This window comes from Penicillium hordei, assembly GCF_028827395.1.
Source record: "Penicillium hordei strain IBT 12815 chromosome Unknown utg000005l_segment0_segment0, whole genome shotgun sequence".
Lineage (NCBI taxonomy): Eukaryota > Fungi > Ascomycota > Eurotiomycetes > Eurotiales > Aspergillaceae > Penicillium > Penicillium hordei.
In genome coordinates this window covers 499,167-525,922 of record NW_026623146.1, presented here as the reverse complement: position 1 = coordinate 525,922, position 26,756 = coordinate 499,167, and the positions used below count along the sequence as shown (strand labels likewise).

Sequence of the window (26,756 nt, the reverse complement as noted above, 5' to 3'; positions counted from 1 at the left end):
TTGCTTACGAGTCACAGGTAACTAGGGGATGATCAGATCTATGCTCGAGGTCTAAATTGTCGACCTCTCTGGTATTCCACGTGACAACCTTAGCTATAATTCCCCCACATGTGTGTAGCTCCCGATAGATTCGGCCCATTCAATGTGATACGTAGTGTCGGTCTAAATCTGGACCATTGATGGGGCCTCGGGAACGAAGATCGACCCTGTAATTGAAGATCGAGATGATATCGCGATCTAGAACATCTGAAGGTACTTTGGGATATCAAGGGGTAGTAGGTGAAGACCGAGATTCATCTAGGCCTTCTCTATCCCCGGCTTGGCCCAAATCTAAATATGTACTTCCACCAACAACTACCCCGAGGCCAGGGCTTACCAGGTGTTTAGAGTTTAGCATGGCCAGCCCGCCTAGGGAGCATCAGAGCATAGTTGGAATCCCAATCGTGCAAGCCACATTCCTATAAGGAAACTAGTTCTCGGATGTTGGTTCCCTGGATTCCGGAGAGATCTGCGTACAACCATGCAGTTTGGGATATGAATGAAGTACACCTGCTACGTGCAGGGACCCTCGAATAGGCAAGGAGGTGATATGTGACTAGGAAAGTAAGTTGCCTGTAAAGTTATACATATGAGAATTGTTCTATGTATCATTTTGGCAAGGTATGCCCCAGAGGTAACTTATGGACATAAGCTTTCTATTTGTGCTGATCGACATCTACCTGGCCCTGAAATGAGGGATGTTAACTTGTCCTGAAAGGGTAGGGGTGGTATCTTGGCAGTTGAACTTGGCAGCTGATTTCTGTCTTTGGATTATTGCGAATTTTCATGACTCGTGTCAAAAAGTGTATCTTGTGCAATCCACATTATACTTATTATAGATCATATGCACCTGGGTGGTGACTTACCCCTGAATATTCAAGCCTGCAGGAATCCCTTGTCGCGTGGCCACCAAGGATCTTGACAGCTGGTGAAATACAATACCATGTGGCATAAATTACATGTGTGTAACAACGGATACGATATTACATACCGTACTGCTTCAGAGATCAACAAAAGGATCACTGAAGTCTCATTCGGCTCAGTCATATCTTCCTGTTTACCGTTGAATGTCTGACCGCAACTTTAGACTCTTAAAAGGAAAACCTCCGTGAGCCAATCTGTTAGCGGGCCTCAATATTGGATAGCTTCAATCCACTTTAACATACTTGGCGGAACAAACCGACAGGGATAGTTTCCACTAGCTTCTCTGGACTTAGCGTCTCACAATAATGGATCTGATGTGCAAGACTAATCGTATTGAAAATAATCTACGGAGAGTATACATATACGTATACGCAGTACAGGGGGTATAGGGTACCTAGTTATCGAATTATTCGCTAACCCACCCCTTGATTTTATTTTGTTCACTTGGTTTTATCTAGACTCCTTGAAACCAGCCTAAACCCCAGCACTTTTAATATAGAGCCGCACGGAAGTAACTCGAGCCACATCGGCATTGCTCGTACAGGGCTGAGCCGAAATGTTGCGACCGGAAAACCCCCTTTTGGCCCCCAATTTCATCACATAAGCAGCCCCCCTATTCTGTTTTGCTTGGATTGTCTCCCCTGCTTCAATTTCCACGTGGTACCGTTCGATCCTGCTCGATAGATCTCAACAGTTTGCAGTAGATATGACACGTCGCTTGTTCGAATGTTCTTATCGCCTTCCAAGTTTTCTTGTGATGTATAATGTCACATCCGATCTGCGCTATCCAATTCCTTTGGCTAATCTCATCTTGCGGGGGAGCCAATCTCGTATCATATGGTATGCAATCACTGTGTATCTTTGCTTAATCTGTCTTTTCTGGCTAGGCCTGAGCGGTCTAGTCTAAACCTTTTAGTTGCAGATCTAGGTACTTGTGTTTACTCCGTACGCAGAATACAGCTTGTTTAGGCAAGGCTGGCCGGCACCTGGCGGATGAAACTCGCACTGACATCTTGCATTGCAGTTTCGCGTGACCTATTCCGGGAGGTTTAGTTGGTCAGCCGTGTCTGATAGCTCGATCCAGACATGATCATTAATTAGCTTTTCTAAAACTCCCAATTGGGAACGTGGTTCATGCAAGTGAAATCCTGGGGCCCATATCTGTGCCCTCGTGTTGAGGGCGCTGTCCCAACGGGAATCAAGTGTAAGATGAGGCTCTCGGGGTGAGCGTTGGCGTTAGTTCGCCAACGTCAGTCCCCGACCGCGGAGAAGGTGAGATTACCATCCACTGCATTAACTGCGCATTGGTCACCTCGTATTTCGAGAGCTCATGGATGATAACAAAATTGACGATCATGATCTAATCCCCCAGAACTTGGTGGGTATGCAACACTAGGGCATCTCCGGTTTGAAGACGTCAATTGCCTGGGTAAGACGGTAAAACCCCGTGTTTTTCGCGAAACCTGAACGGGGAGGAAGCTGAAAGGGTCTCCAGGAACCGGGAGACACATGGAGTACACGAACCAGAACCGTTGAAAGTTAGTAATCTACGCTTATAATTATAACTATGGAATTTATTAGCGAAAGATCCCCATCGCGACCCATAACTCAGACACTCAGGGAAATGATTCGCGAGACTGCGCCTCCCTCTAAGCGCAAAACAGTAAAAGGGGATTCGGCGGTCAGACGCTAAGCATCTTCTCCACGTGTGCCCACGTGGGACCACATGGGTCATGCACACGAAATGAAAAGAAGACGCTTGGAATCGCCATGGAAGCCTGGAGATTAGGATTTTTTTCTTCTTGACCGCCTTGATATATGTTCAGATTACACGCAAGGTTCTCAAAAGGGAAATACCCCTCCCCCCACTATGACTATTTAACCTTGTATATATTGTCGGGTACAATAGCGGGATTATATATTAAATGTCGTGCCTCGTTTTCGCGCTGTGTAATATAGTGTAGTTTCAGGGTCAAAGCCTATATACGACACGCCAAATTAGGATTAGCGACGAGACGAAACACTCGCAGTGTTTGATTAATATACGAAACACGGAAAGAAATGCGAAAGCGTCCCAAGGTTCTTATTGTCCCCACCATTGGACGATCGGTGTAAAGTGGGGGGGGGCTTGGTCCGATGGCGACATGTGATGCCCACTGTATGAGGATGTCTCTGAATCTCTGGAGATAATGTATTTGGACAAATAATGCCCGCTCTTCGGCAATATTCCGGATTTAGTGTACAATATAGAGAATAACGTCTCTGATCTATTTTCCGATCAGGTTCGAGGTAGGTGGCTTGGAGTGGGCCAATATTTAGGAATAAGGAAAAGCCCCGTTGTCATATCTAGGCCTCCAGGGTTTGCCACTCGATAAGGTTAACAGGACTTCCATGGTAGTTATGGTGATAAAATCAACATCATGAATTAATATAACGTTAGCATTTCGGGAAGTGTAAGGATTCCCACGTGGGCTCAAGCTTTACATCATTACCTGTTTTGTCTTGTCGGCATACGGCTTACAAATCACAAATGCTGAAATGGCGTATATTTTATCGAATCCGCGAGTAGATCATTCAAAAGACAACCCGAACCACGGTGTATAATATACATTATATAACTAGATGTATACGGAGTAGGTAACACTGAAGATTCGGATCTGGATTTGCCCGTTAATACTCCGAAGCTCCAGATGTTTATAAAAAAAATATAAAAAAAAAACTGGAGAACTAGTCCCAAGTCAGTAAGGTAGTAGTGACTCAGACAACGGGAATTTGAGAACAATGAAACAGGTTGGGTATGCAACATTCAAATGTTTCAATGTTGAATGTTCAGGTTACCTGTATTACCGGTATGGCCGTATCACGATCTAGCGGATCTATTCGGTAAAAATCAATGAAATCATAGGAACAGATTGGGGATCCATTCTTTTAATTAATTCTTTGGTTGGCTCCATCGGTTGATTTGGAATTAATCCAAACTATGAGAATAGACTATTAGTGGACTATAGAATCCAAGGCTATATTCACATATCCCAGCCATTTGGTTAAGGTATACCTCAATCTTCCCCTTGCATTCAAAATGCAACCTGGAAGAAGCTATTAAATAAAAATTGAAGACACACCAAGTATGTACTATGCAGGTATGGTATTGTACATATGTAATACCAGACCCCAGAACCCACCGATCTTCATGGCCCACGTTGTTTGGATGCATCAGGCCAAACTCTTTCGGGGCTCACGCGTGGGCTGTGGATCATAGGCTGACAGGCCGAATGGTGCTTCTATTCCTTTTTTTTCCCTTTTTTCCCTCTGTTCTCATTTCTTTTTCCTTTTTCTTATTTCCTTTTTTTTTTAAAAAAAAAAAAAAAAGATATATTATTTTCCCTTCAATCCCGCTCTCCTCCCCCCCCTTTAGACCCATCTTTCTTCTACTCCTCCTTTTCTTTTCCATTGAAATTGATTCGGAAAAAAAAAACCGAAAAAAAGGGAAAATAATAAGAGGAAATTGTCATAGTCTATAATTTCCTTACTCTCTCTCCCCCTTCTTATCCGTTTTTTTATTTTACATTTTTTTACCTTTAAGAGTTAGCAAGTCCACTTCTTAATTCTTTTTGTTTTTTTTCCCTTTTCTTTTTTCTTTTTCTTTTTTTTTTTTTTTTTTACAAAAAAAAAATTCCCATGTTTTTTTCCGGTATCAGGTGTTTGGCATAACCCACTTTTCCTCCCTCTGGTTCAACCCAAAGACTCAAAACCATTCAATGCCAACTCAAACCGGGAGCCACACCCGAGAAGATTCTCTCCCTTCAGTTCCTGATTCTGATTTTGGCGGTACTATCTCCCGCAATCGTCGCTCTTTCGCTGCCTTAGCACAGAAAACCTCCAACGCTCTTGCTAGTTTATCTGGAAGTACACTGCGTTCCTCGACTTCATACGGTAGCCTATCGAAACCGCATAAGCTCTCCGCAACCCCTGTGACCCCGCCATTCGACACCGACACCTACGTGCAATTGACGGGAACTTCGCGCCCTTCTTCTCCGGCCTTGGTCGACAATCCTCCCAATTCGCTTCCAAAGCGTCGCTTGACTATTCAGTGTCTTCCTACACCCCTCCACGGAACCCGCCCCCCCCCGCCCGCACCCAAAATGCATCAGACATCGTCAAGGTTATTGCGCATGACCGAGGATGAGCGACCATTTACCAAGGTAGGTTTAAAATATGAATAGGAAAGGAAATAAAAGGAAATATTGGAACAATTGGGCTGATATGCGCAGGATTTCATGGACTTGTTCTCCACATTGATGGTCAGCTTGAAGTTGGATTCGCACCGCGTTCGTTTCACAAGATATGACCACACATTCACCTCAGAAGAGGCCATCAACAACTTGGGTTCGCTCAAGTTCTCTCAGTCCAACCGCATGCCCGACCCAAAAGACCCATCCCGCATCGTCACGACTACAACGACCACCACTTTCTCCATGGCCAAGGAAATGGCCCGATCCGTTTGTCAGCGGTTTGTCGATGCGCGCTTCATCGAATCTGTCGACGGCAAAGCGCTTTTGATCTTCCCGCTCAAGGGCGCCCTCTTCCAACTCACTCCGAAGGGTATCAACATCCTGCAGCGTTTCTGCCAGCGGAATGGCATCACCGCTCGTCACGTGATGGATGTACTAGAGTCGCCGCGCAACACCATGCAGCTGGTGAACCTAGAGCGTGACACGGAAAGTGACAAGCTGTCCCATGATCGCGCGACGATCGAGGTTATTTTCCGCCGCTTTGCTGGTCAGGATGGGCCGAATATTAAGAGCAGTATTTCAACATCGGATTCCGACTCGCTCAGTGATTACACCAACGGCCTGGTTGGTGTGAAGGTAGCCCGGGAGCGCAAGCTTCTCGATGGCAAGGTTTATAGCAACACATTCACTGGGAAAGCATCGGTGGACTGGTTGATGGATTGTTCAACTACTATTGAGCGTCGGGAAACCTGCTTGATTTCTGAGCTGTTCCTCAAGTACGGCCTGATCACGATGATTCAAGACGACAAACAATACCCTGATGTTGGGACCAATGCTCATTTCCAGCCTTCTAAATATGCCATCTACGGCATTACCGAGCGTGGACAGCGCGTATGTGGATGGATTGCCCGCGAGAAGACCCGCGAGGTTGCGACGACGTACGACAGTCGTGGTATGCCACGCGACTCCAATAATGCCAGATTGACCCACATCCTGCAGGACCCCGCTCTGCGTCTGCTTTTCCGTGAATTCCTTCGCTACTCGCTGTGTGAGGAGAACCTATCTTTCTATCTCGATGTCTCAGAATTCACTACGAACTACCACAAGGCCGAGAAGATGGGTACATTTAATAAGGTCGACTCGGTGCGGGAAACTTTGGCGGCAGCATATGGATTGTACAACGCGTTTTTGGCTCCCGGCTCACCCTGTGAGCTGAACATCGATCACGCGCTCCGCAACAGTCTCGCCAGCCGCATGACCAAGGCCGTGGGAGACGACGAGTCCATGTTCAAGAGTCTCCAAGAAGTGGTGCACCTGTTTGAGCTTGCTCAAACTTCCGTGTTCAAACTGATGTCAAGCGACTCTGTTCCCAAGTTCCTGCGCGACCCGAAATACTCCGTTGTTCTACAAGAACACGACGTAGACATCCTGGGAGCCCCACGTTCATACTCGCCCACGCCAGCCGGTCCGCCTACAATCCCAGAACGCAGCATGAGTCGTTCTGCGCGTGCCTGACAACCACCGCCCACAAGCATTGACATAGTCCGCAACCCATTCGAAGACGATTCGTATCACTGCGATTCCGACTCCGACTCATCATGAGCCCCCTCCTTCGGTGCATTACTGCCTGAACCATTCAACACACGCAGTCTGGAAATCAGCATTCGAATGCCATCCCCAAGGCACAGATCGAATCTAACCACCTTGCAACCCCGCACTCATGCTTGTGGCCCCAACACGGAAACCCCCGTCACCTTATACAAAAGGGGGAATGAAATATCCGGTCGATCTTGACACCCGATTTCATCAATCTCTTCATGATCGTTTCCGACCACGAAGTTCTTTACTCTCTATCTCTCTGTCTCTCTCCTCCGCATGCAGTCCAGTCACACTCTTGATGAGTCTGTTTCTGGCTGCCATATTCATTTTTCCTTTTTTTTTTTTATCCCACTCGTCACGAGAATCTCCCACTCCGAACGAAAGACGTTATGATCGATGGCTCATGTTATAGAGAAGTCCAGAACTGGAAAATATTTGTAATATTTTGATGGCATTGCTTTTGTTTTGTTTTTTTGTTTTTTTTTTATATTCCCTTACTTTTCGCATTTTCCCTCCAACTCTCTCCCTCCGGGGGAAGTATTGAAGGGAAGACTTCAGAAGAATCAGAAAAAACAAAAAAAAAACACACGAAACATTGAATACCTTGAGAGATTGGAGAGGCCGTTTCTTTCCCTTTTTGAGCATCAGACCCGGCGTTCCTTGCATGTCCTTTTTTCTTCCTATTCTATTCTCTATTCTCTTCCATACAACTCTTTATGCATTTGTTTTTTTTTTTTATCTCTTCATTTGAGCATGTCATATGATTCCATCCCTCTTATGTTCTGCGTTTCTTTCTATCTCAATCTCTATTTCCTGGGTCGTTTTTCTTTTTTTTTCTTCCTAAGTTCCTGCATCGTTCTACCCGGGCACAGCGAGTGAGTTCTGGTCTGCTTGTGTATGTCATATAATTCTTTAATTGGGAATCGCAATGAACATGATCTTACATTCTCATACCTTCTAAGTAAATGGTCAATCGTCTTCCCCAGAAAGTGTTTTGGTTGTAGACAGAGAAATCTTGACACCGAGTAATCCTTCAACGCCTTCAGAATGTGCTATGAACTACCTCTATATCAAACAGAAAGCCAAGTTACAAGCTGAAATTCAAATGCATTTTGAGCCTAGATCAACTATACATACACAGAAACATTATAAGAACAAAAAGGAAAAGAAAGACAACCACAACGCCTAGAACTGCGCCTTGAATGCTGATGGTCATCATATTCTTGGAAAACTGAGGGTATTGAGAGAACAAGATGACAGGAAATCGAGAAAAGAGAACCGAGACCCCAAAAAAGAAGAAAAAAACTCTACTTAGTTCCCCAGCCACGAAGTCTCATTCCCTCCTCAATAGCAGTCCAAATACCCTCAACAACCTCCCGATCCCGCCACCGTCCACCACCGTGAACACCACTCTTCTCGTCCCAGCGTTCGACAGCGTAAGTCGAAACACCACGACCCCACCCCTTAACCTGGCCAGGGACATCCTCACCCCGCCACCCGACATACACACCGGTAGCATGCTTGAACAGTTCCGGCGGCGAAGACCACTTGTAAGACTTAAACTGCCAGGTCTGGCCGGTAGTAAAGACAGCGACGAGTCGGTTCCAGTACTCGGGCTTGAAGTTGGTTGTTCCGTCGACGACGATGAACTTGGTTGGGCGGGTGGGCTTTCCGGCGCGGGAGCTTGCGCTCGCGCTGGGGTTCGAGGCGTCGCCGTTCAGACGGAGAGGTCGCTCGAGCTTCACGAGGTTGGCGTCGGTGGCGCTGGAGAGTGTTGGGTGGTCCGGGGGTACGAAGATTCCTTCTTCGAGGAAGGATTTCACGTTCGACATGCGGATGAGGGATGAGGCGGAGGGGGAGATTAGGATGATTGGGTCGGGGCGGGAGTGGGAGGAGCTCGATTTGCGCGATGATGACATCGAGAGGCCGGCTGATGGGGCCGGGATGGTACCCTTGCTGCCCGGTTTGGCGCTTGGCTGGCCTGGGCGACTGCGGTTGCGGTCGAGGAATAATTCGGCGCTCTTGCGGACGTGTGAGAAGTCCTTGGGGAGTTGGTTAGCTTGATACGGTCTATCGTATCTGGTCTAGAGTAAACTCACAGTCGGCTTGATTCCCCGCAGCACTGTGTTACGGTCACCGGTCTTGCGCTCCCCATTGTAAATCTCCTGTAGTCGAGGGTCAATCTGCTTTTGTGGGCGGCCAAGTTGGGTTCCAGGCTGGGCTGCTCCTGTGGTTCCACTGGGGACGGAGGTGACGCCGCCAATTGCACCGGCGGCAATTCCGGCGGCATTGTCGGCCTGCGCAACACCTGCAGCCGCAGCCGCGGCCTCAGCAGCGGCAGCGGCACCCTCGAGGGGTTTGATGTGTTCGCTGTCGTCGGAGGCACCCTCTAGCCAGGTGAAAAGGTCAAGGCGCTCGAGGAAGATAAGAATCTGGACACTTTCTTCCTTGGCCCCCTCTTTCGTCTGCTGCTTCAGTGCTTCGTTGAATTCTTGCGCCTTGGCGATGTACTCGGGAATGGCGACATCTTTGTTCTGCCAAGCGAAAAGGATACTGCGCAGGTCAACAGGGGATTTGGTAGATGCAGAGATGAATCGTGTGAGGGTTGACAAAGCGATTGTTTGAGGAGCTGGTTGGGCGAAGTAGAGATGTGTGGCTTTGGCCAGGTCGTCTGTGGCAGGTTGGTCGGAGAGCTCGGACGAGGTTGTCGGCGTTGGGAGGTTGCCAGAGGCAATCGCACGTCGCAGTGACAGGAGAGGATCTTGGAGTGCGGCCTCGGATGCCATTGTTGTAGATAGGGCAGTGGCCCTTGGTTGCAGCAGGTATATGTAAGAAAGTTGTCGGGGCTGGGATTGAAGAACGCGCATTTGGAGTCGAAGCTCCGCAGAACTGCACGTGACGCGGTATTCCAATGGATTTCAAGTCAGACTATTTACCCTTCAAAAAGAATAGTTTGAACAAGACATTTTTATAAAGAGATAGCTGCTATTTGATTCTATTCACCTGCCTTTGTCTTTGTCATACCTTCTTTAAGTACCTATCCACCAGCCATCACTGCGTACATATTCTCTGCTCACATACTCCACTGTGCTAAACGATCAACAGAGACATCGCAGTGCAGGGCTGATATACCTCCACATCCAGCTCCATGCACCGAAAAATGCCGTGATACCAGTGAAAAGAATTAGCGTTCCATACTGTGTTTCATAACCAGTATTACCACTCAGACCACTCGACTCCCCCAAAGACCCCGACTGAAGCAGCACTGTACTCAACGGCCCACTAATGACATTTCCAATCCCCCGTCCACCAGCAAGAAGCCCAAAGACAAGTCCAGTATCGAGAGATGGTGACGAGTCACGCTTGATCTGAGTAATGACCCCAGACCAAGTGGAGCTGAACCCCCCAGCAAAGAAGCCATACGTAATAGAGAAGATAGTAAGAAGGGCAATGGCTGTCTGTGACGAGTCTGCGCTTGACGATGATGCCATACCCCAGAATAGAAGCACTGATAATGCCGAGCCAACTGAGGATAGTAGCATGATGTTTGTGACGGAGAAGCGGTCACAGAGTGCTCCCAGGGCTATCCCACCAAAGACAGATGTTGCGTTGAATAATGAGACTAGCATTGTGCCAGTATTCTGGGATAGCCCGACAGTCCTTGTCGAATAAGAGGGGAGGAATGTCGTTGGTAAGAAATATCCAAAACTCTGGATAATATTCCCCGTTTGCAACATCCAGAAAGTGGGTTGTTTGAGGAAGCTCAGATCCAAGCGGCGGGCTGAAGAAGATGGCGAGATTGGGATACGGGGTTTCATGAATGGCAAGGCCATGAGGGTAGTTAACAGCTAGATTCCGACAATTCGGATTTTTTGTCAGCCGTGGCTTGAGAACGTGACGATCATTGATAGCCCGACGGTTTGGTATCAAACCGAAGACACATCGTCATATACTTCAATTCAAAACCACCAAAATACAGAGGAAAGGGATTTGGCTCATACCGTAACAACAGTCCAAGCCCTTAGTGTAGTACTCGAGCCAAACCTATTCAAACAAGCACTAGCAATGAAAGGCAAGGCGACTCCAACGATACTCTTTGCAGCCCACATAGTTCCAAGCGCAAGGCCCTTGCGACGCAAGAACCACTGGTCAAGGTACAAAGAGGACGGACTGAACAAGAGCCCATTCCCAATGGCACACATGACACCCTGGGTGGCAATCAAATGCCATACCTGCTGCGAGAACGAGGATAACAGAGATCCTATCACAGTGATGACCAGGCCTGCGGGTGCAGAATAGTATTGTAAATGCGGGTATCTTGTCAGAAGTGTGAAAGTGATAGGCGAGAGAAGATAAAGAAGTCCCTATCATAAAGCATTAGAGTAAAATGAAGCCATCCTAGTATATCCTTTGCATACGGTGGAAGTAGTTCCAACAGTTGCCAAGTCATTCTTGCTTCCCTGTAGGACGTCATGTGTTGAGTAGTACTGTTGAAAGACACCAAAGACAGTGGAGAACCCTGGATGCTTCGTTAGTATTTACATGCGGTTTCTGTTCAGTCACAACAGACCCCAGACTGGTATCTGGATGATGCAGCATGAAGCTAACATCAGCCATGCTGCCTTGCCTCCATCTGCTGGAGGAAGCGCGGGCTGCTCAATCTCAGAGATCTCTGTAGATCTGTGAGTATCAATCTGGTTCAGCACGAGGGTTTCATGATTAGAATTGGTCATTTTGGTTTACAACCAATGGTATAAGCAATGTATATGAGTTGTAGATGAGGGCAAAGACAATGAAGGGAAGGAACGAGGGGTCGCGTGAGGAGTTTCCCCTCGCGATGATTGAGTCATCTTGTCCAGCCTATCATCTCGCATAGTCAACTTGGATAAGTTTAGCTTCATTTCGAAAAGAAAGGGCCCTAACCTGGGTTTCACATTAGCGATAACATCTGGTATAAAGAGAAATCCTGGAGAATAAAACATGCAAGGTTGAGATATACCGATCTATACTCCCATACCAATTGAGGCCAATAAAACAGGACAAAGTTACATTGTTCATACAAGCTATCTAGTCTCGAAAAGAGGCCATACATATCCAAGATTAAACTGGACAAATCGTGAAAGATCAAGTGCTGCAACTCAGGCAGACACAATTCTCAAAGACCCTGACCCAAATGGTATTTCCCATAACCAAGAACCAATCCCAAACCACGCCATACGCCAACCAAAGTCCGAAAAGTCGGAGGGGAAAAAGAAGAGAAGCCGGCACAGAAAAAAGCAAAAAAGAAAAAAGTTGAAACAAGTAGTCCAAACGCCCGTGCCCGCCTCGCTGTAAGGTATCGAAATGAAATCACACGAGAAAAGAAATTTTGGGTCGTAAAAAACGTTAAATCCACGGCGGAATTTTTCTTTTATCACAGGCCCACCATTACTACCACTCGGATGGTCGTATTACGAAGAGATAGACGGGTTTTTGGTGGGTGTTGTCTCCGGTGCATCCTCCATAGAGATATCCAGAGAGTCGGAGGGCTCGTCCTTGTCACCTCCAGCTTCGGTCTTGTGGGGAGAATGCTGATTGTCGCCGAACACCGTCGTTATGGCTAGAAAATGTTGGGAGCGAAGACGAGGATCGCCAGGAGGCGGACCAGGAGCTGGGGCAGGAGTTGGTTCCGAAGTTGGGGTGGTCGTCATGGTACCACGTCGAATCAGATAATCACCCAGACTGAGTTTCTTCTTGGCAGGTGTAGCTGCGAGTGCAGAGCCTGAAGATGGCGCGAGAGAGATTGGGGAAGCTGTGTCATGAGAACTAGGTGATGCGAGACTCCCTGTCGACATGGAACTAGGACTAAGCGCGGACTGGAGGTTCGAGGCCCTTGGTGGTGGCATGGAAACATGCAAATTGCCACGATTACCAGTTCCAGGAAGCCTAAAGATATGCGCCGCAGTAGATGGCCAATAAGGCGGAACTGATGGCTTGAACAGATCCCTGCTAGGCACAAATGCCGATGATTCCACTCTGTGTGAGAGAGCGCCCCGATTATCAAAATCGCCTTGGACGAGTCGCGCGGGAGGGTCATAATGCATTCCTCTGATCGAAACCCCATGGTATTTGAATTCAGGCTGGGGATACTTGGACTGGTGGAAAGACCACCGAGGGGGCATCACAAGGGGGCCGTGATCAGGAGGTATTCCCATTCTGTCGGAATCTTCCCTGAGCAGCTCGATATGAGACCTGTCATCGATTGGGAGCGGGAACCAACCATACCACCAGGGGAGGACTCCAGATGGCACGACACTAAAGTTGCCGGCCTCCCATGCATCTCGCTGAGCACAGTCCTCTGCGACATGAAGACCCGCACACCACCGAATCTTAAGCATAAGTGTTGGATGGATCATGTCGAGTCTGTATCCTCGTCTCAAACGTTCTGCATGCAAGAACGAGCGTTCAACGTCATCAGCGTAAAGTTCGGTTTGAGCGTCGACATAAGCAAAATCACGCCGGGACGATGATCCTGCCATCTCAGAGAGTCGAGACGGGCCAGGCCCGTGGTAAGGTTTGAAGTTGGAACCAGTTTGGGTGGAGCTCGAGACCGTTGCAGGGGTGGAATGTGTCGCAGGGCCACTAGAACGCTTTTTTCTTTTGGGGTTGACAGTTCTAAGCTGCTCTAGCTGTTGGAACTGTTTTTCGGCATCCGCTATCTTGCGTCTTTCGCGACTGGAGAGCTCTGGCAGTGTTAACTGTTGCGACGCCGTGGGGCTGAGATCGCGGCTGCCAGTGTGTCGACCATGCGCGGAACCAGAAGTTGATCGGGCGTCGGCTGCGGGGTCATGGTCATCAAGATGCTTGGTGGTCTCGCTACCGGCGCGACCAAGGTCAGCAAGGAAACCGAGGGTTTTTGGCTTCTTGCCCTTGCCCTTTCCCTTCAGCTTCGGCTTGGCGTGTTTGTTTGCAGGGCTCCCTAGCTTCGCACGACGATCAAGTTTGTTCAGAACGCAAGCTTGAGGGTTTCCACAAGCACAGCCACCGAAGTTGGCCAATGTGGTGCTAATACAAATAGCGGCGTCCTTTGGGTCTACCACCCTGTCCTTGAACTCTTCCTTCACTGTCGCGTCGGCGGGAAAGAAAGAGTCGTCGAAATACCACATGGTGGTAATTTCCGAATTTGCAGGGATTGGTTTTTTAGCGACGAAACAGAAATGGTACTGCCGGCCATTGGTGATATAGATCTTTAAGTTAACGTTGGCCTCACATGCCCGCCTGACGTAGCGGAGCTCGTTTCCTTCCTGACGACTGTCGATGTACAAGTCCAGCTGCCGGTTGAAGAACACGAAAGGCATGGCATGCCCCAATTCCTCCCATCGGTTGCTGTCGAGCTTTTTGTAGTCTTTGACGTGGCCTAATTTGCCAAAGATTTCACCGACAATATCGTCCTTTTCAATGGGATCTCGTGTTTTCAAGATCTTGTGGACTGGGTGTTTACCATTGATCTCAATTGTCGAGTCCGTAATGGTTTCTGTTGCCAACGACGGCCAGCGAGACCGATCCATGGCCTCTTCGGACCGTTTGGCGAAGTCTTCAACACTGAGTCCATCGGCAACTCGCGCCAAGATCTGTGGGTCCTTCAGCCACGCAACAATTTCATTGACAAAATCCACGCCGTAATTGAGAATACTCTTCGATTCAACGAATTGATCATCACGGTCGTAAAGAGAGAGAAATTCGTCCGAATAATAAGGGATAGAAGGGCCAGGGATGCTTGTTGGGCTCATCGCAACCGAGGTGGAGGATCGACGGTTTCGCGATTCAGCCGACAGACCCGGGGGAACCGAAATACCACTCATTGAAGTCGATGGGCGGCGAGACACCCTTGCTTTCTTGGCTGGTGGCTGTTCACGGGAGCCCGAATCATGTCGTCTATGACCGAAGGCATTCCCATCGGCATCATTGGACTTTCTCTTGTGTGTTTTGGGGCCAGAGCGTCTTGGTTTCCGGTCACCGTCCTCGCTTTTCTCCCTGATCCGCCGCAGCCGTTGTCGTTCGTGGGCACGACGGTTGTCAAGGGGCCGTGGTTCGCAGTCGACACAGTTGTGCACATCTGGTACTTTCTTGTCCGGGTAGTAGCACAAAATATGCTGCCATGTCTCACACCCTTCGCAGAAAACCGTGTTGCCATCATCTTCATCGAACGAGCAAATACATTTGATGGTGTAAGGTTCTTCATCGGGTGCGCCGGAGTCAGAGGCGGCGCCGTCGACGGCGGCAGGGGACCCACGATGGGCGTGGACCGGATAGGGATCCGTTGTGGCGTGCGTGATGGCGAGGGAGGAGGTATCTGTCATCGCCGACAGATAACCCCCTCTCAGGCGAAGACAAAATGATGTTTTCTCGACAGAGGCGTAGCCAAGCTGTCACTGTTCAAGTCGCATATCAATTTTTCTCGTGGTCGTGTGTGTTTCCAATCTCGTCTCGTTGGACAGTGGACGCGTTGGAAAGTTGGAAGACGGTGCGGTCACAGAAGGAAGCGAAAGGGGGGGAGGAAGTCGTAGAATCGATGATCGGAAGAGATGAGAAAAGGTTGGCGCACAAAAGTTAAATGAGAGAAAGGAAGGAAGGAAGGAAGAAAAGCGCGAAGGAAGGAGGGTAGAGGAAAGGAGAGGAAAAAGAAGAGAGTGAGTTTGAGGAACTGGAGACAGAGGAAGGAGGAGGCTACGGGGGCCTAAGGCAGAGAATGGGCCGTCCGGGTAGGCAGAGCGACCAAGTGTGTAAGGGTGAAAGGGGGGCGATTTGAGACTTGAGGGGACGAGCCGGAGGACTTCGAGGGAGGAGGGGAAGGACACCCGAAAACAACCATCCAAGGTGTCTCTCTCTCTTTCTTGGATTTCATTGTGAACAGTGACTGGACAGATTCCTGTCAATTTTGGAAAATTCCAAGGTTACCGGTATGGTAATTTGGTAATCTGCAAAACCGACTGTTCTCAGTAAGCCATGGAATACACTAGACCTAATATGGACTAGCGCCATTTCAATGTAGTGGGGAAAGTCACGGGAATGTCATTGGATGCCTAGGGCATCCCGGAGGTAGTCAATGGGGCAATCCATAGCTGAGGGTTAGCATCTAGATGAGTAAGAAACTGATAAGGGAAGACAAAAAGAACCATAGCTATACCCTCAAGTCCAAAATGAATCGAGGGACAGCCCTATTGGCCCTTCCACAGGGCTATAATGAAAGCCAGGCCACTCAATGCAGTAAAGCGAGATATCGCCATCAAAGTGAGCAAGAACCCCAAAATAATAATAATAGTAATAGTATAGGTCTTGAGCGTAGTGGAAGGCTTTGTCGTCCTTAAAACCTCTTAGGGAAACGGGGATTTTCTTGTGGGGGGACAAAAGAATTCCTACGAACTCGGCTCGAGAAAGAAATCCGGGAGAACGCAAGGGAGAACAGGAGGCGATAAGGGCTACCTACGGGGAGTATTAGATGTTCAAGGGGTGTTTGGGTAGGCCGATGAAGTATCCAGGCAGTATGACGGAGTATAAGGAAGTATGAAGAAGCAGGTAAAAAGTAACATGGGGAAAGGCGGGTAGAAAATGCTTGGGAGAGATAGGAGGGAAAGGATATCAAAGAGGGGCAAAAGGGTCATCTGCCTCTTGTACGACAAGGTTAGGCATATATGGAGTAAGTATAAATATATGAAAATCGGAAGAGAGAGAAGGGAAAAGAAGGAGGTTTTCGGGGGTTCCGACACAAGTGGTAAAGGGGGGGGGGGCTTGTTAGAATTCCCATTATGATTTGGCGCCGTTTCGCCCCAAAGTACAAAGGAAAATAAAAAAAGATCAAATTGTCCGGTCAGTTTCGGTATGATGTATGGAAAACTTACTGTATTATATATTATTTGGTATTTCACTTTCTCTGGATCCATCGATGTATGGATATATTACTTTTAACTACTTATCAGATTTGCGCAAGTTCTTCTATTTGGCAACGCTATTATACAAACAGAACTCTTGAACTTGAAAGGAACGAGAATCAATCTTTAATAATAACAGACCTGGGTCGCAGACGCAGACATACCAACTCCACAATTCCACTTCTATACCATCTTGCATGTATCGCATCAATCTCCATCGGTGTATTAGGAAGGCTCTGTGAACATAGTCTGGTCGAGCCGCAACTCAAGTGCCCCGGAACTCTCTGGGATCACGTCAAGTTTACCCCGATGCGGGTGCATCTTCGGTGTCCGAGGTTCTTTTAGTCCTTCGCGGTCGCCGTGTCCGCGTCCACCCACCCCCACTTGTCTTTTAATCGCAACAACGGGCAGAAAGCCTTGGAATCGATGGAATAAGAATAACAGGCCGAATACAGCGACATTGACATATGGGGTGATCAGTCTGGCTGCTCGGGACCCAGCCAGATTTCCCTTGGGTGCTGCCCACAAACCGCCGCTCAACAGCAGTAGGACACTGATCACCATCCCGAAATACGAGCCTAATGGCTGCGAAGAGAAACTATGCCGCCTGACGACTCCGTTCACTTTGAGCCGCCGATCAAAGTGGCGATGGATGGTGCATGACACAAGCGAGGAAATGAAACCGGCGCTCGTGACAAGACGGAGGAGATAGGTGTTCATGATTGTACTCGGGACTTTCACTGAAATAAAGGCAAGACAGCAGAACACGGCGGATGCTGCAACAGCCAAATATGGAACATTCCAACGGTTGCGGGTGGAAAATATCGGAGGAGCATGGCCGAGCTCCGACATTGCACAAAGTGTGCGAGAAGAGAGATACAAAAAGGATCGCCCAGAAGCCACAGCGGAAAGTAGGATTGCAACCATCGTGATAGTAGGTATAATTTGAACATTTGCATCTTTGAGTCCGATCAAGTAAGGAGAAACCCCGGAGCCCGTTCCGTTGTTGGTCAGACGCGTCTCATTGAAAGGAGCCATAACACCCATGGCCAAGGAGCTCAGGATATACGGGAATGCCGTTTGAGCAACATCAGAGGTGACTCTATTTGGGATGCTGGCGCTTAGAAGCGCTGTTTCGCCAAGTGATTCTGGCACAGGCGATGCTGGCATTTCCGCTTGGTGCACAATCAACTCAGGGGCAAACGTGAAAGCGATGGAGCCATCGAGAAGGCATTGGAGGAAAGCCAGAAACCGTCCCCATACACCTCGAACTAGGTACTCGTTCATGGCGCCTGGATGTTTCCAGTATTTGAATCCCCATGGGGGCTGCGCATCTATACCTCCAAGACCCAGAGCCAGAGTGAGGACGAAGAGGGTCGCCATAGTGCCGATCTTTATCGCAGTAAACAATCGCTCTGAACTTTTGAAGAGTTTTTCCGGCAGGAAGTTGAAGCCAACAACGATGGTCGTGATGATAACCAATCTGATTGCGATCGTGGACCCTGTTTTCCACAGGCCAAGGTTGACCATCGCCGAGGTGATCTCGTATGGGACGAACAAAGCGAGAGTGTACCAGCGGAGGTATGCTGAAGCAAATGCCAAACTGCTTGACATGTACAAGTAGCCGTTGGTGACTAGTGTTCCATGTTGCGATGGCATGTGAGTGGATACTTCGGCCAGGCTCGTAGTCATGACAAAGGTGAGGAAGGATAGAATTATATACGACACGAGCAGCAAGGCAGGTCCGCCAACTGCGAGCGCCTGGCCAGCGCCGATGAACAAGCCAGTGCCAATGGTCGGACCGAGAGCCATGATGAACTAACAATGAATATAGATAATGAAGGGGTAATAGGCGACGAAGGGAGAAGGCCGAGAATGGGTTTGGCTCGAGAAGTAAATCGTCAACGGAACCTCCTAGCCTCGCTCTTTCCTCATGTGATTGAGATAATTGGAGAAAGAAAGAAAAAAAAAACATCGACCTCGAATTCAACTAATTAGTTCCAGAAATACTACCAAGTGCGATCACAGGAGTATGCAGAAATCAAATGTAAAGGGTATCATTGATTATGAAGGGAAATAAATGGGGTGATGGCCGAGAGGTTGGGAAGAGACAAGTATTGGGCATTTTTCAAGAATTTCCAATGATGTCCTGCAGTGCTTGGAGATCACTGAGAAGCCATGTCTGTTTCAGCGAACTCGAGCCATTCTCCAGACAAAGATCTTTTCCAGAACCGAACTGTCCCATCGTCTCCAGAGGAAATCAACGAGTCACCTAACAGTGCATTAGCGAACAGATTTAGGGTTGGAGAAAAACAAAGATATACTCACCGGAGAAGGAGAATTGGACCTGCCACACATCGAGGTGATTGCTGTCAATGCAAGCCACCTGTTTGAACGAGTGCCTAAATTGTGAATCCCCGTTGGGTTGGCGATCAGTCGCCGATGCAGGCACACGGCTTGCTAAGGCAGAGCCGATCCCTGACTGCGATGTTGCTCGGAGCGACGGTGACTGCGATTGGGACTGTGACTGCATGCGAATTTCTGCCTTCCGGCCGTTAGAGCTCTGTGGTGCTTGACCAGCTGGCATCGTGTACACTTCAAAGATTCGGACCAAACCATCCTTGCCGCCGCTCGCAATAAGGTCGTAACCACGCACAGAACCATTGGCCCAGGAAATATCTCTCACAAGACCGCTGTGCCCATTCAGTTCAATTGCATGGTAGAATCGTCGGTTTGCATCAGTGCGGTAGATTTTGACGGTGTCCATGGCAGCCACAATTAGCGACAGGCTCTTCCGATCAGAATCCGGTGAGATAGTGTGAGTGATGTCGGCGGGATCATGATGGAACTGGACTTTGAAACTTGTTTCCTCGCCGCGTTCCGGGGCGGTGCACACTCGGAACTGGTCAACAGGCTGCCAATCTGCAAGGCTATCGGGGCTGACGGGTTCCATAACCATGAGGTAGCCATCGCGTGTTATCACGGCTAACCATGACTCCAGGTCAATATTGCGAAAGTCAAGTGATACAAATGGGTGTCTTTGGGGTGCGGTCATGCGAAAGACCGATTTGAAACGCCGTCCTGAGTTTGGTGGCTGGGTTACATCCTCTTGCCAAATCTTCAACTTCATGTCCTCTCCGACACTGCCAATATGTTGGCCTGTGAAAGGACCATTCCACGTGGCCTGGAATAGTAGTTTAGTACGTGAGTCGCAATGGCAGCCTTAGAATTGTGCCCTGGCTTGTTTGGGGACATACATCTCGAATCTCAGCATCGTGCGCGCGCCAGGTGTCTATAAGTTGCCATTGGCCATCCTTGAGATCCCATACTTTCATGCGGTGATCAGAGGAAGCGGTGACAATACGGTTGCCATAGAAGTTAAATCTGGTGACGGTGACGAGATCCCGATGGCCGGCGTCGAAGTCGGCAAATCCAGCCGCTATCTCGAGACGCTCCACTGCCCCCATCGGAACGGACTGGGCTATGAGATTGACGAATTAAACAGCTGGGCCAATAACGATTCAAATTTCATGCATCTGCACGTATGAGGTATGAAACAGGTGGTTGACGTCGCCTTACCTTTCTTGGTCGCAAGCATCACGGGATACTCTCTCACCGCTAATTTTAGCGGTCAGATAATTCCGGCAGAACACGATAAGCTTATCGAGTATTTGGGGAATGAAGACAGATTGCGCGTCGCCGACGTGGACTTTTACTCTTGTTGCGTAGGTCAATTCCTTGTGAATTTCTCTTCGCAGTAGAGGGGCCCCGTTCCTGCCATCTCGGTCGTTTATCCGCCATGCATCCCTCAAGCACCCTCTCCCGCAAGGAGACTTGGCGTCTACTAGCCCTCGTGGGGGCCGGTTTAGCGATACTCAACACCACGTTCCAAGGTGATGGGGCGCCTTTAGTGGCTTCAATCGCATTATGTGGCATAGTGTTTGCGGTGGCTTTCAGCCTTATCAGGTGGCTCGGGCCTGTATTTTTGAAGGCAGGACTTAAGGGCAAAGACATGGCAAAGCCTAGCCGGCCCGAAATGTATGTATATTGCTCTTAGAACTTGAGATCATCGCATGTACTAATATTTTAATCTAGACCTGAAACCATGGGCGCAGTCTGCGCAGTGGTGTATCTGATGTCACTCATTATGTTCATTCCGTTTGCCTTCTACAAGGATATCGTTGCGGCCACATCGGGCGGTGGAAACCGTGACGTTGTGATTGAATCGCAACATATTGAGAATGGCCGATTCCTTCATCGATTTCCACATGGCAAGGTCAGTTTTTATTTCGTAGTCAGCGAGGCAGGTCTTAAGCTAACGCGCAATTCAATAGCTCGCCTCTTACCTTTCTGGTCTTTTATCTTTGCAGTCTGTCGTAATTCTCGGAATCGGTGATGACCTATTCGATATTCGCTGGAGACACAAAGTCCTGATCCCTGCTTTCTCCGCAATTCCCATGCTTATTGTGTACTTTGTTGACTTCGGCGTCACACAAGTCGTTGTGCCGGTGCCGCTGCAAACCTACCTAGGTGATGTTGTTGATCTTGGATGGCTGTACTACATGTACATGGCAGCAGTGGCAATCTTCTGTCCAAATGCGATCAACATGTTGGCAGGTATTAACGGTATCGAAGTCGCTCAGTCACTAGTGATTGCGATCCAATTGCTATTCAATGATGCGATGTACCTTGCACCCATGACACCATACCCGCACCCTGCCACGGACTCGCACCTGTTATCGATATACTTCCTGCTTCCATTCATTGGTGTATCAGCAGCCCTTTTATTCCATAATTGGTATCCGTCGAAGGTGTTCGTGGGCGATACGTACTGCTATTTTGCAGGGATGGTGTTTGCCGTGGTTGGTATCCTAGGCCATTTCAGCAAAACCCTGCTGCTGCTGTTCATTCCGCAGATCTTCAATTTTCTGTACTCAACCCCCCAGCTATTTAAGCTCATTCCTTGTCCCCGCCATCGATTGCCAAAGTTCAGCGCTTCCACAGGGTTGTTGGACGCTTCTGTCACGGAGTGGACGAGTCCCCCGTCGCCTCTAATCGATACCGCACTGCGCGTATTACACAACTTGAGACTGGTGCGAATTACCCAGGACGAAAATGGTCGGATTACTGAATCGAGTAATCTCACTATCTTGAATCTTTGGCTGGTGTGGATGGGTCCAATGCGAGAAGACCAACTGGCGTGGCACATGGTTGCAGTGCAAACTGTCTGTGGAATGCTCGGTCTGTTTGTACGACATCGTCTCGCGTTGCTCGTGTTTCCCCATGATAACAGGGAATTCGGTTTCATCGCATAGCTTTAAAAGTGTTCTGGGTTGCAAGAATCCTGGACCAGGCCCATCATAGAAGCACCACCTTTTCCATGTATATATTTTCAACACCGAGGGGATACACCCCAAAATTCTAAATTAACATTATATTCTGCCGTACCAACTCTTTCATAGACTTGCGCCAAAATTCGATTCCTTGCTCTAACCATTTACTCATGATCCTCGGCCCCGCGCAAACCAGGAGTCTCTCTAGCAATCTTTTTATCCCCGAAAGCTTCTCCGACCTCCTTGACAATGAGCCAGGCAGGAACTATTGCGATAGCCCACAAGCCAAAGTTTAGGTATACGCTACCCACTGCGGCCATGATGCTCACGCTACTTAGACCATACTGGAGACACCCGGTTAGTATTCATGTTGCACAGAAGCGAGATAAGAGGTGTACATACGCTGACACATTGAGCGGCGGATTCAGTCCCACGTAACAAGCCCGCAATCCGGACCACCTCTTCATGATCATCCGCAAGGTTGCCCACCAAGAAAAACCTGATAAATCAGTATCATTCCAACTGAACCATCACACATCGAGGTTCAACTTACAGATACATATAGTTGAGCTGGAAGCTAGCAACCCAGAACAGGAAGAGGGCGAAGGCTCTTCCGAAACCTGGGTCATTCCAGTCATATGTCGGCTGTGTCTTGTTGAACTCCGTTGTCACCACTGAAGCCCAAACCCAGCACATGCCTTGCCACCCGACGACGAAGAAAAATGCGTATCGACTTCTCTTTTTTAGAGATATCCGTTTGCTGTCAAGGAAGGCTCCTAGAACGTTGCCGATGACCAAAGCAATTACACCGGAAAGGAATGACCCAAGAGCTCTGGCCCGTACTGTGAACCACAAACCTTCGTAGGAAAACATCACAGCCTCTGTATACACAGCCTGACAAATAAATGGAACAATGTACAGAAACTTGCGACTGATCCAAAGCTTCGACATGCTCTTCAGCTCGTATCCGATACTGTTCGTCACCTGAAGTTTAACAGGGACTCCATCCTTTCGCTGCACCTGAGATGGATTGTTCAGAAGGAGACCAGCAAAAGGACCAAGAGCCTGTAGCGCAATGAAAATCAAGTACACGGTGTATGAGATGGAGCCCGAGGTCGATCGATGGGCATTGATGCCCAGACTGATGACGCCGCCGAGAATTTGCCCCCCAACACGAAAGCTAAGCCAGAATCCCAAGAAGCGGCCTTGGTTGTATGGCTCGGGATACGAAAGCGCAATTGCTGCCTCTGCCATCCAAAATATACCCGCTGATATGCCGCAAAGTGCCGCGCCCAGGATCACCAGCCATTCTTTACCAAATCGGTTGTTTGTGTACAGCCCTGCTGCGTAAGGTGCGTATCCCATTGTTCCAACGATGAGTGTCCATTTGATGCCGATAAATCGCACAATGACACTACCAAAGAAACAAGAAACTACCATAAGCCCAAAGGTCAAGGCGTTCGCTGCGTTGACGAGATAGGGTTTCTCTTCGCCGCCTCCGCCCAAAGAGTTCATCGCTCCCCAAATGCCGGGGGCGAGAAAATTACAGAGACCGAGAATGAATGCATTGTAAAATGTCGAACGGTACCATTTGACTTTCAGGGTCATGGTCAGCTTCATCGACTTTATACAGGAGCAGTATTCCAAGCTCACCTGTATGTGGCCCACCAACCGGCGACACCTCATCACTCAGCGCAACATCTTTTTCAGAGTTCGTCATCATGAAGTAGAAGGAATAATTGAGTAGTCAGTTTATTTTGACAGGGAGTTGCGTTTGTTTATAACCATAGCGCCCGCGCGAGATCTACGTATACTTGATATCAAAGGTTATCGGCTGTACTTCCTCAAAATATCTGTCCCGTGCGATGCCAATATCGGGAAGGTTTCATTGTTTTGTGGTCTTTCAGACCACTGTCTAGCTTCCAAGAGATTTTAGCCTTGGTACCCAGTCAATGTTGTCGTTTTGTGGTGGAATTACGTGCTCGCACGGGACGTTCAAGAGGCGGCACAAATCCTGCAGGCGAATACACCTAATTGGAAAACGGTTAGAATGCTTAGATTTAGTGAGAAAGAAGTTTACTAATGATGATAATATCCAAGGGATTGAGTATTATCAAGCGGATTTGAGCATCCGGATGTATGGGAGCATGGGGATACACTATGAACCCCGGATTTTTATCTTATACAATATACGGAGTACGTGGAATAGACTTGGAATAATCTTTTACTCAGGTGATATCCGGAGCATTATTGTATCAATCACTACTCCGTAAAAAAAGACGTGTTTTGTGTTGCGGTTACTATAGCAAATCTGAAAGGGATCACATATATGTCTCTATATCCACCAGTATGAACAATCTAAGTCGATTAATAATTCAAATGAAACGGAATTACTCCTGTACCTTTTGACTAGTTATCATTACTTCCAGATCTTACCAAGCAGATATTCGCGATTTGGGTCCAAGGTGTTGAAATCCTAGGGCTGTTGCAAGTTTCGTCATCGCAACCCAGGATCACATCAGTTTGGAGATAAACTACGAGATTCCAGATTCAAATTTTCAAATTTGTACTTGAAAAGAGTAGAGAATATTTCATTTTTATTAATTTATCCCTTATGTATATCCCTAATCAGATCTCTATCAGTTCCATTTGGTCATTCTAGTCCTCATGATCCCCCATCTTTCGGCAAATATAAGAGCGTTGATCGACCCTCGGTCATCCAGTTCATCACGCCATTTATGCCCCGCCATGAGCAATGGATAACGACTATGAATAGGCCTCGGAAGTACGGGAATGCTCTCATTACGCCAATGTGAGACGAAATTATCCCACTGATCTTGCTAGGACGTCCCAGAGCCAAGCGATTAGTGGAGGTACTCCTACCGGGATGAATTTGGTACCACTGCCCCGCGCCCTAAGATGAGGCGTGCTTTGGCTTTATCTTCTCGCCCGAGAGATTATATAGACTGGTACCAAGGACAATATAGATAGAGCCTAATAGTTGAATTGGCGTTTCTCTGTGATCCAAGCTTCAAGTCATGCCATTACTACCCCCAAGCACCATGTCGACTACCTCTACTTGCCTCCAACTCGAAGAGTTGCAGAAGACCCCAACTAATTTCCACCAATACCTGTCTTCGGAGTCTCTTTCAGATTACTCCAATGAGTCAAGATCTGAGAGTGAGCCCCCCTCGCCGCGGTCTGAGGAGTCAAGACAAAAAGTCTTGCTTCTCAAGGGGGCCCGTGAACAGTATGCATTGGTAGATGATCATGCTATTCCTTCTGTCTTGCATGATGGAGAGATTCTTGTCAAGGTGTGACATGTTCCCGCCGACTGGATCTTGTATAACCGAGATGCTGACTATTGATTCGCAGGTTCTTACGATCGGCCTCAACCCAGTCGACTGGAAGGGACCGTAAGTATTACTATTCTGTAGCCCGAAATCGGCGTTACCAAATATTATCATTGATAACTAACCCATGAATCGATTAGGGCATTCAACTTTGGTATCCCCAGCCTGCCATGGATCAACGGGCGGGATCTGGCTGGCCTTGTACTACAAGTTCCCAAAGGGTCATCACGTCTTCGCGTAGGCGACGTTGTGTTAGTACCATCAACAGATTACCGGGATATTAGGAAAGCGGCATTCCAAGAATACGCCATTGCCACCGACTTCAACGCTGCCCGAATTCCTTCTTCAACATCTATTCACGCTTCAGCTTCTGTCGGAGTCGCATTTGTTGCTGCTGCGTTGGCTTTGGGTGTCTCATTTGGACTAGACTTCTCCCTCATCACACAAGTCCCCGGACCTAATTTGCCCAATATCATCAAAAAGCTCGACAGAAATGATATACCCGCCGATATACATGAAGAATGCTTTGCCTCATTATTGGACTCAGAAAAGCCACAACGTGGAGACTGGGTTGCTATCTGGGGAGGTAAGACAATCAATGCCTCCATTACTACCTACGATCTGACCACTAACATTCATCCCGCAGCCTCAACAACCACTGGTCTGATAACTCTTCAACTGGCGAAACTCGCCGGATTACGTGTGATATGCGTAGCCGATGCAGTACGGCATGGCGCAAAGCTTGTGAAATCTGGTGCAGATCTGCTGGTCGATCGACATGACCCTGATCGTGCAGTGGAAATTATTCGCGGTGTCACTGAGGGCAAGCTGCGGTATGCCATTGATATAGTCGGAAGAGAGACAGCAACGCAGCTTGAAAAGGCTCTTAATCCTGATGGACACGCCCATCTCCTTGGATTATCCGGTCTGCCTAAAGAGAAAACCCTCGGGGTACAATATCACACTGTGCCCATCAAGCTCTTCCATACGGCTCCCACCGTGGGTGAAGCGATGGTGTGCTGGTTGGAAGATCTTCTGCACTCGACGAATCTCACATTACCGGAAATTGTTCATGCAGAAGGTGGGTTAGAAGGTATCAATGCGGCGCTTGAGACGTTGCGGAGTGGTTCTGTGTCTGGAAAGAGGATCGTGGTCGACCTGGGTTCTGCGCCTCGATAGCCTCGTGCGCTCTTGCTACATTTTATGAAATTTTTCTTTAGAGACATGGGCATTGGCGTTTTGGTATATTACTTTAGGTAGATTGGATTTTAGACCATGAAACAAGTCCAAAATTTATTTATTTATTTATTTATTTTGTTAAGGACCTATATGAATGGATCCTGTTGATATTGAGGAATGAGACCTGAG

At 48.2% G+C, this 26,756-nt stretch overlaps 10 protein-coding genes across 10 annotated transcripts; 3 read left to right on the top strand and 7 right to left on the bottom strand.

Moving 5' to 3' along the window:
• Positions 1 to 4,721: 4,721 nt before the first annotated feature.
• On the top strand, positions 4,722 to 6,710 carry flbA (developmental regulator FlbA; the record flags this gene model as incomplete). Its single annotated transcript, XM_056900220.1, has 2 exons — positions 4,722 to 5,165; positions 5,235 to 6,710. The coding sequence occupies 2 exons, from the start codon at positions 4,722 to 4,724 to the stop codon at positions 6,708 to 6,710; spliced, it is 1,920 nt and encodes a 639-aa protein (XP_056748888.1).
• Positions 6,711 to 8,101: 1,391 nt separating this feature from the next.
• Positions 8,102 to 9,580, bottom strand: N7537_009165 (RNA polymerase II accessory factor CDC73 family protein; the record flags this gene model as incomplete). Its single annotated transcript, XM_056900219.1, has 2 exons — positions 8,102 to 8,836; positions 8,894 to 9,580. The coding sequence occupies 2 exons, from the start codon at positions 9,578 to 9,580 to the stop codon at positions 8,102 to 8,104; spliced, it is 1,422 nt and encodes a 473-aa protein (XP_056748887.1).
• A 312-nt stretch (positions 9,581 to 9,892) lies between these two features.
• Positions 9,893 to 11,527, bottom strand: N7537_009164 (putative MFS monocarboxylate transporter; the record flags this gene model as incomplete). Its single annotated transcript, XM_056900218.1, has 4 exons — positions 9,893 to 10,642; positions 10,796 to 11,158; positions 11,213 to 11,313; positions 11,365 to 11,527. The coding sequence occupies 4 exons, from the start codon at positions 11,525 to 11,527 to the stop codon at positions 9,893 to 9,895; spliced, it is 1,377 nt and encodes a 458-aa protein (XP_056748886.1).
• Positions 11,528 to 11,533: 6 nt separating this feature from the next.
• On the bottom strand, positions 11,534 to 11,852 carry N7537_009163 (uncharacterized protein; the record flags this gene model as incomplete). The annotated part of the gene is made up of 2 exons (XM_056900217.1): positions 11,534 to 11,717; positions 11,812 to 11,852. The coding sequence occupies 2 exons, from the start codon at positions 11,850 to 11,852 to the stop codon at positions 11,534 to 11,536; spliced, it is 225 nt and encodes a 74-aa protein (XP_056748885.1).
• Positions 11,853 to 12,244: 392 nt separating this feature from the next.
• On the bottom strand, positions 12,245 to 15,133 carry N7537_009162 (putative PHD finger and SET domain protein; the record flags this gene model as incomplete). The annotated part of the gene is made up of 1 exon (XM_056900216.1): positions 12,245 to 15,133. The coding sequence occupies one exon, from the start codon at positions 15,131 to 15,133 to the stop codon at positions 12,245 to 12,247; it is 2,889 nt and encodes a 962-aa protein (XP_056748884.1).
• A 1,794-nt stretch (positions 15,134 to 16,927) lies between these two features.
• Positions 16,928 to 18,514, bottom strand: N7537_009161 (putative proline permease; the record flags this gene model as incomplete). Its single annotated transcript, XM_056900215.1, has 1 exon — positions 16,928 to 18,514. One exon carries the CDS (start codon positions 18,512 to 18,514, stop codon positions 16,928 to 16,930), a length of 1,587 nt encoding a protein of 528 aa, XP_056748883.1.
• A 353-nt stretch (positions 18,515 to 18,867) lies between these two features.
• Positions 18,868 to 20,169, bottom strand: N7537_009160 (putative nuclear pore protein (SEH1); the record flags this gene model as incomplete). Its single annotated transcript, XM_056900214.1, has 3 exons — positions 18,868 to 18,974; positions 19,031 to 19,886; positions 19,960 to 20,169. 3 exons carry the CDS (start codon positions 20,167 to 20,169, stop codon positions 18,868 to 18,870), a joined length of 1,173 nt encoding a protein of 390 aa, XP_056748882.1.
• Positions 20,170 to 20,501: 332 nt separating this feature from the next.
• N7537_009159 (UDP-N-acetylglucosamine--dolichyl-phosphate N-acetylglucosaminephosphotransferase) lies at positions 20,502 to 22,017 on the top strand (the record flags this gene model as incomplete). Its single annotated transcript, XM_056900213.1, has 3 exons — positions 20,502 to 20,740; positions 20,798 to 20,978; positions 21,037 to 22,017. 3 exons carry the CDS (start codon positions 20,502 to 20,504, stop codon positions 22,015 to 22,017), a joined length of 1,401 nt encoding a protein of 466 aa, XP_056748881.1.
• Positions 22,018 to 22,199: 182 nt separating this feature from the next.
• N7537_009158 (DUF895 domain membrane protein) lies at positions 22,200 to 23,755 on the bottom strand (the record flags this gene model as incomplete). Its single annotated transcript, XM_056900212.1, has 4 exons — positions 22,200 to 22,379; positions 22,438 to 22,534; positions 22,589 to 23,630; positions 23,689 to 23,755. 4 exons carry the CDS (start codon positions 23,753 to 23,755, stop codon positions 22,200 to 22,202), a joined length of 1,386 nt encoding a protein of 461 aa, XP_056748880.1.
• A 1,342-nt stretch (positions 23,756 to 25,097) lies between these two features.
• On the top strand, positions 25,098 to 26,567 carry N7537_009157 (zinc-binding alcohol dehydrogenase family protein; the record flags this gene model as incomplete). The annotated part of the gene is made up of 3 exons (XM_056900211.1): positions 25,098 to 25,349; positions 25,411 to 25,451; positions 25,529 to 26,567. The coding sequence occupies 3 exons, from the start codon at positions 25,098 to 25,100 to the stop codon at positions 26,565 to 26,567; spliced, it is 1,332 nt and encodes a 443-aa protein (XP_056748879.1).
• Between the last annotated feature and the right edge of the window lie 189 nt (positions 26,568 to 26,756).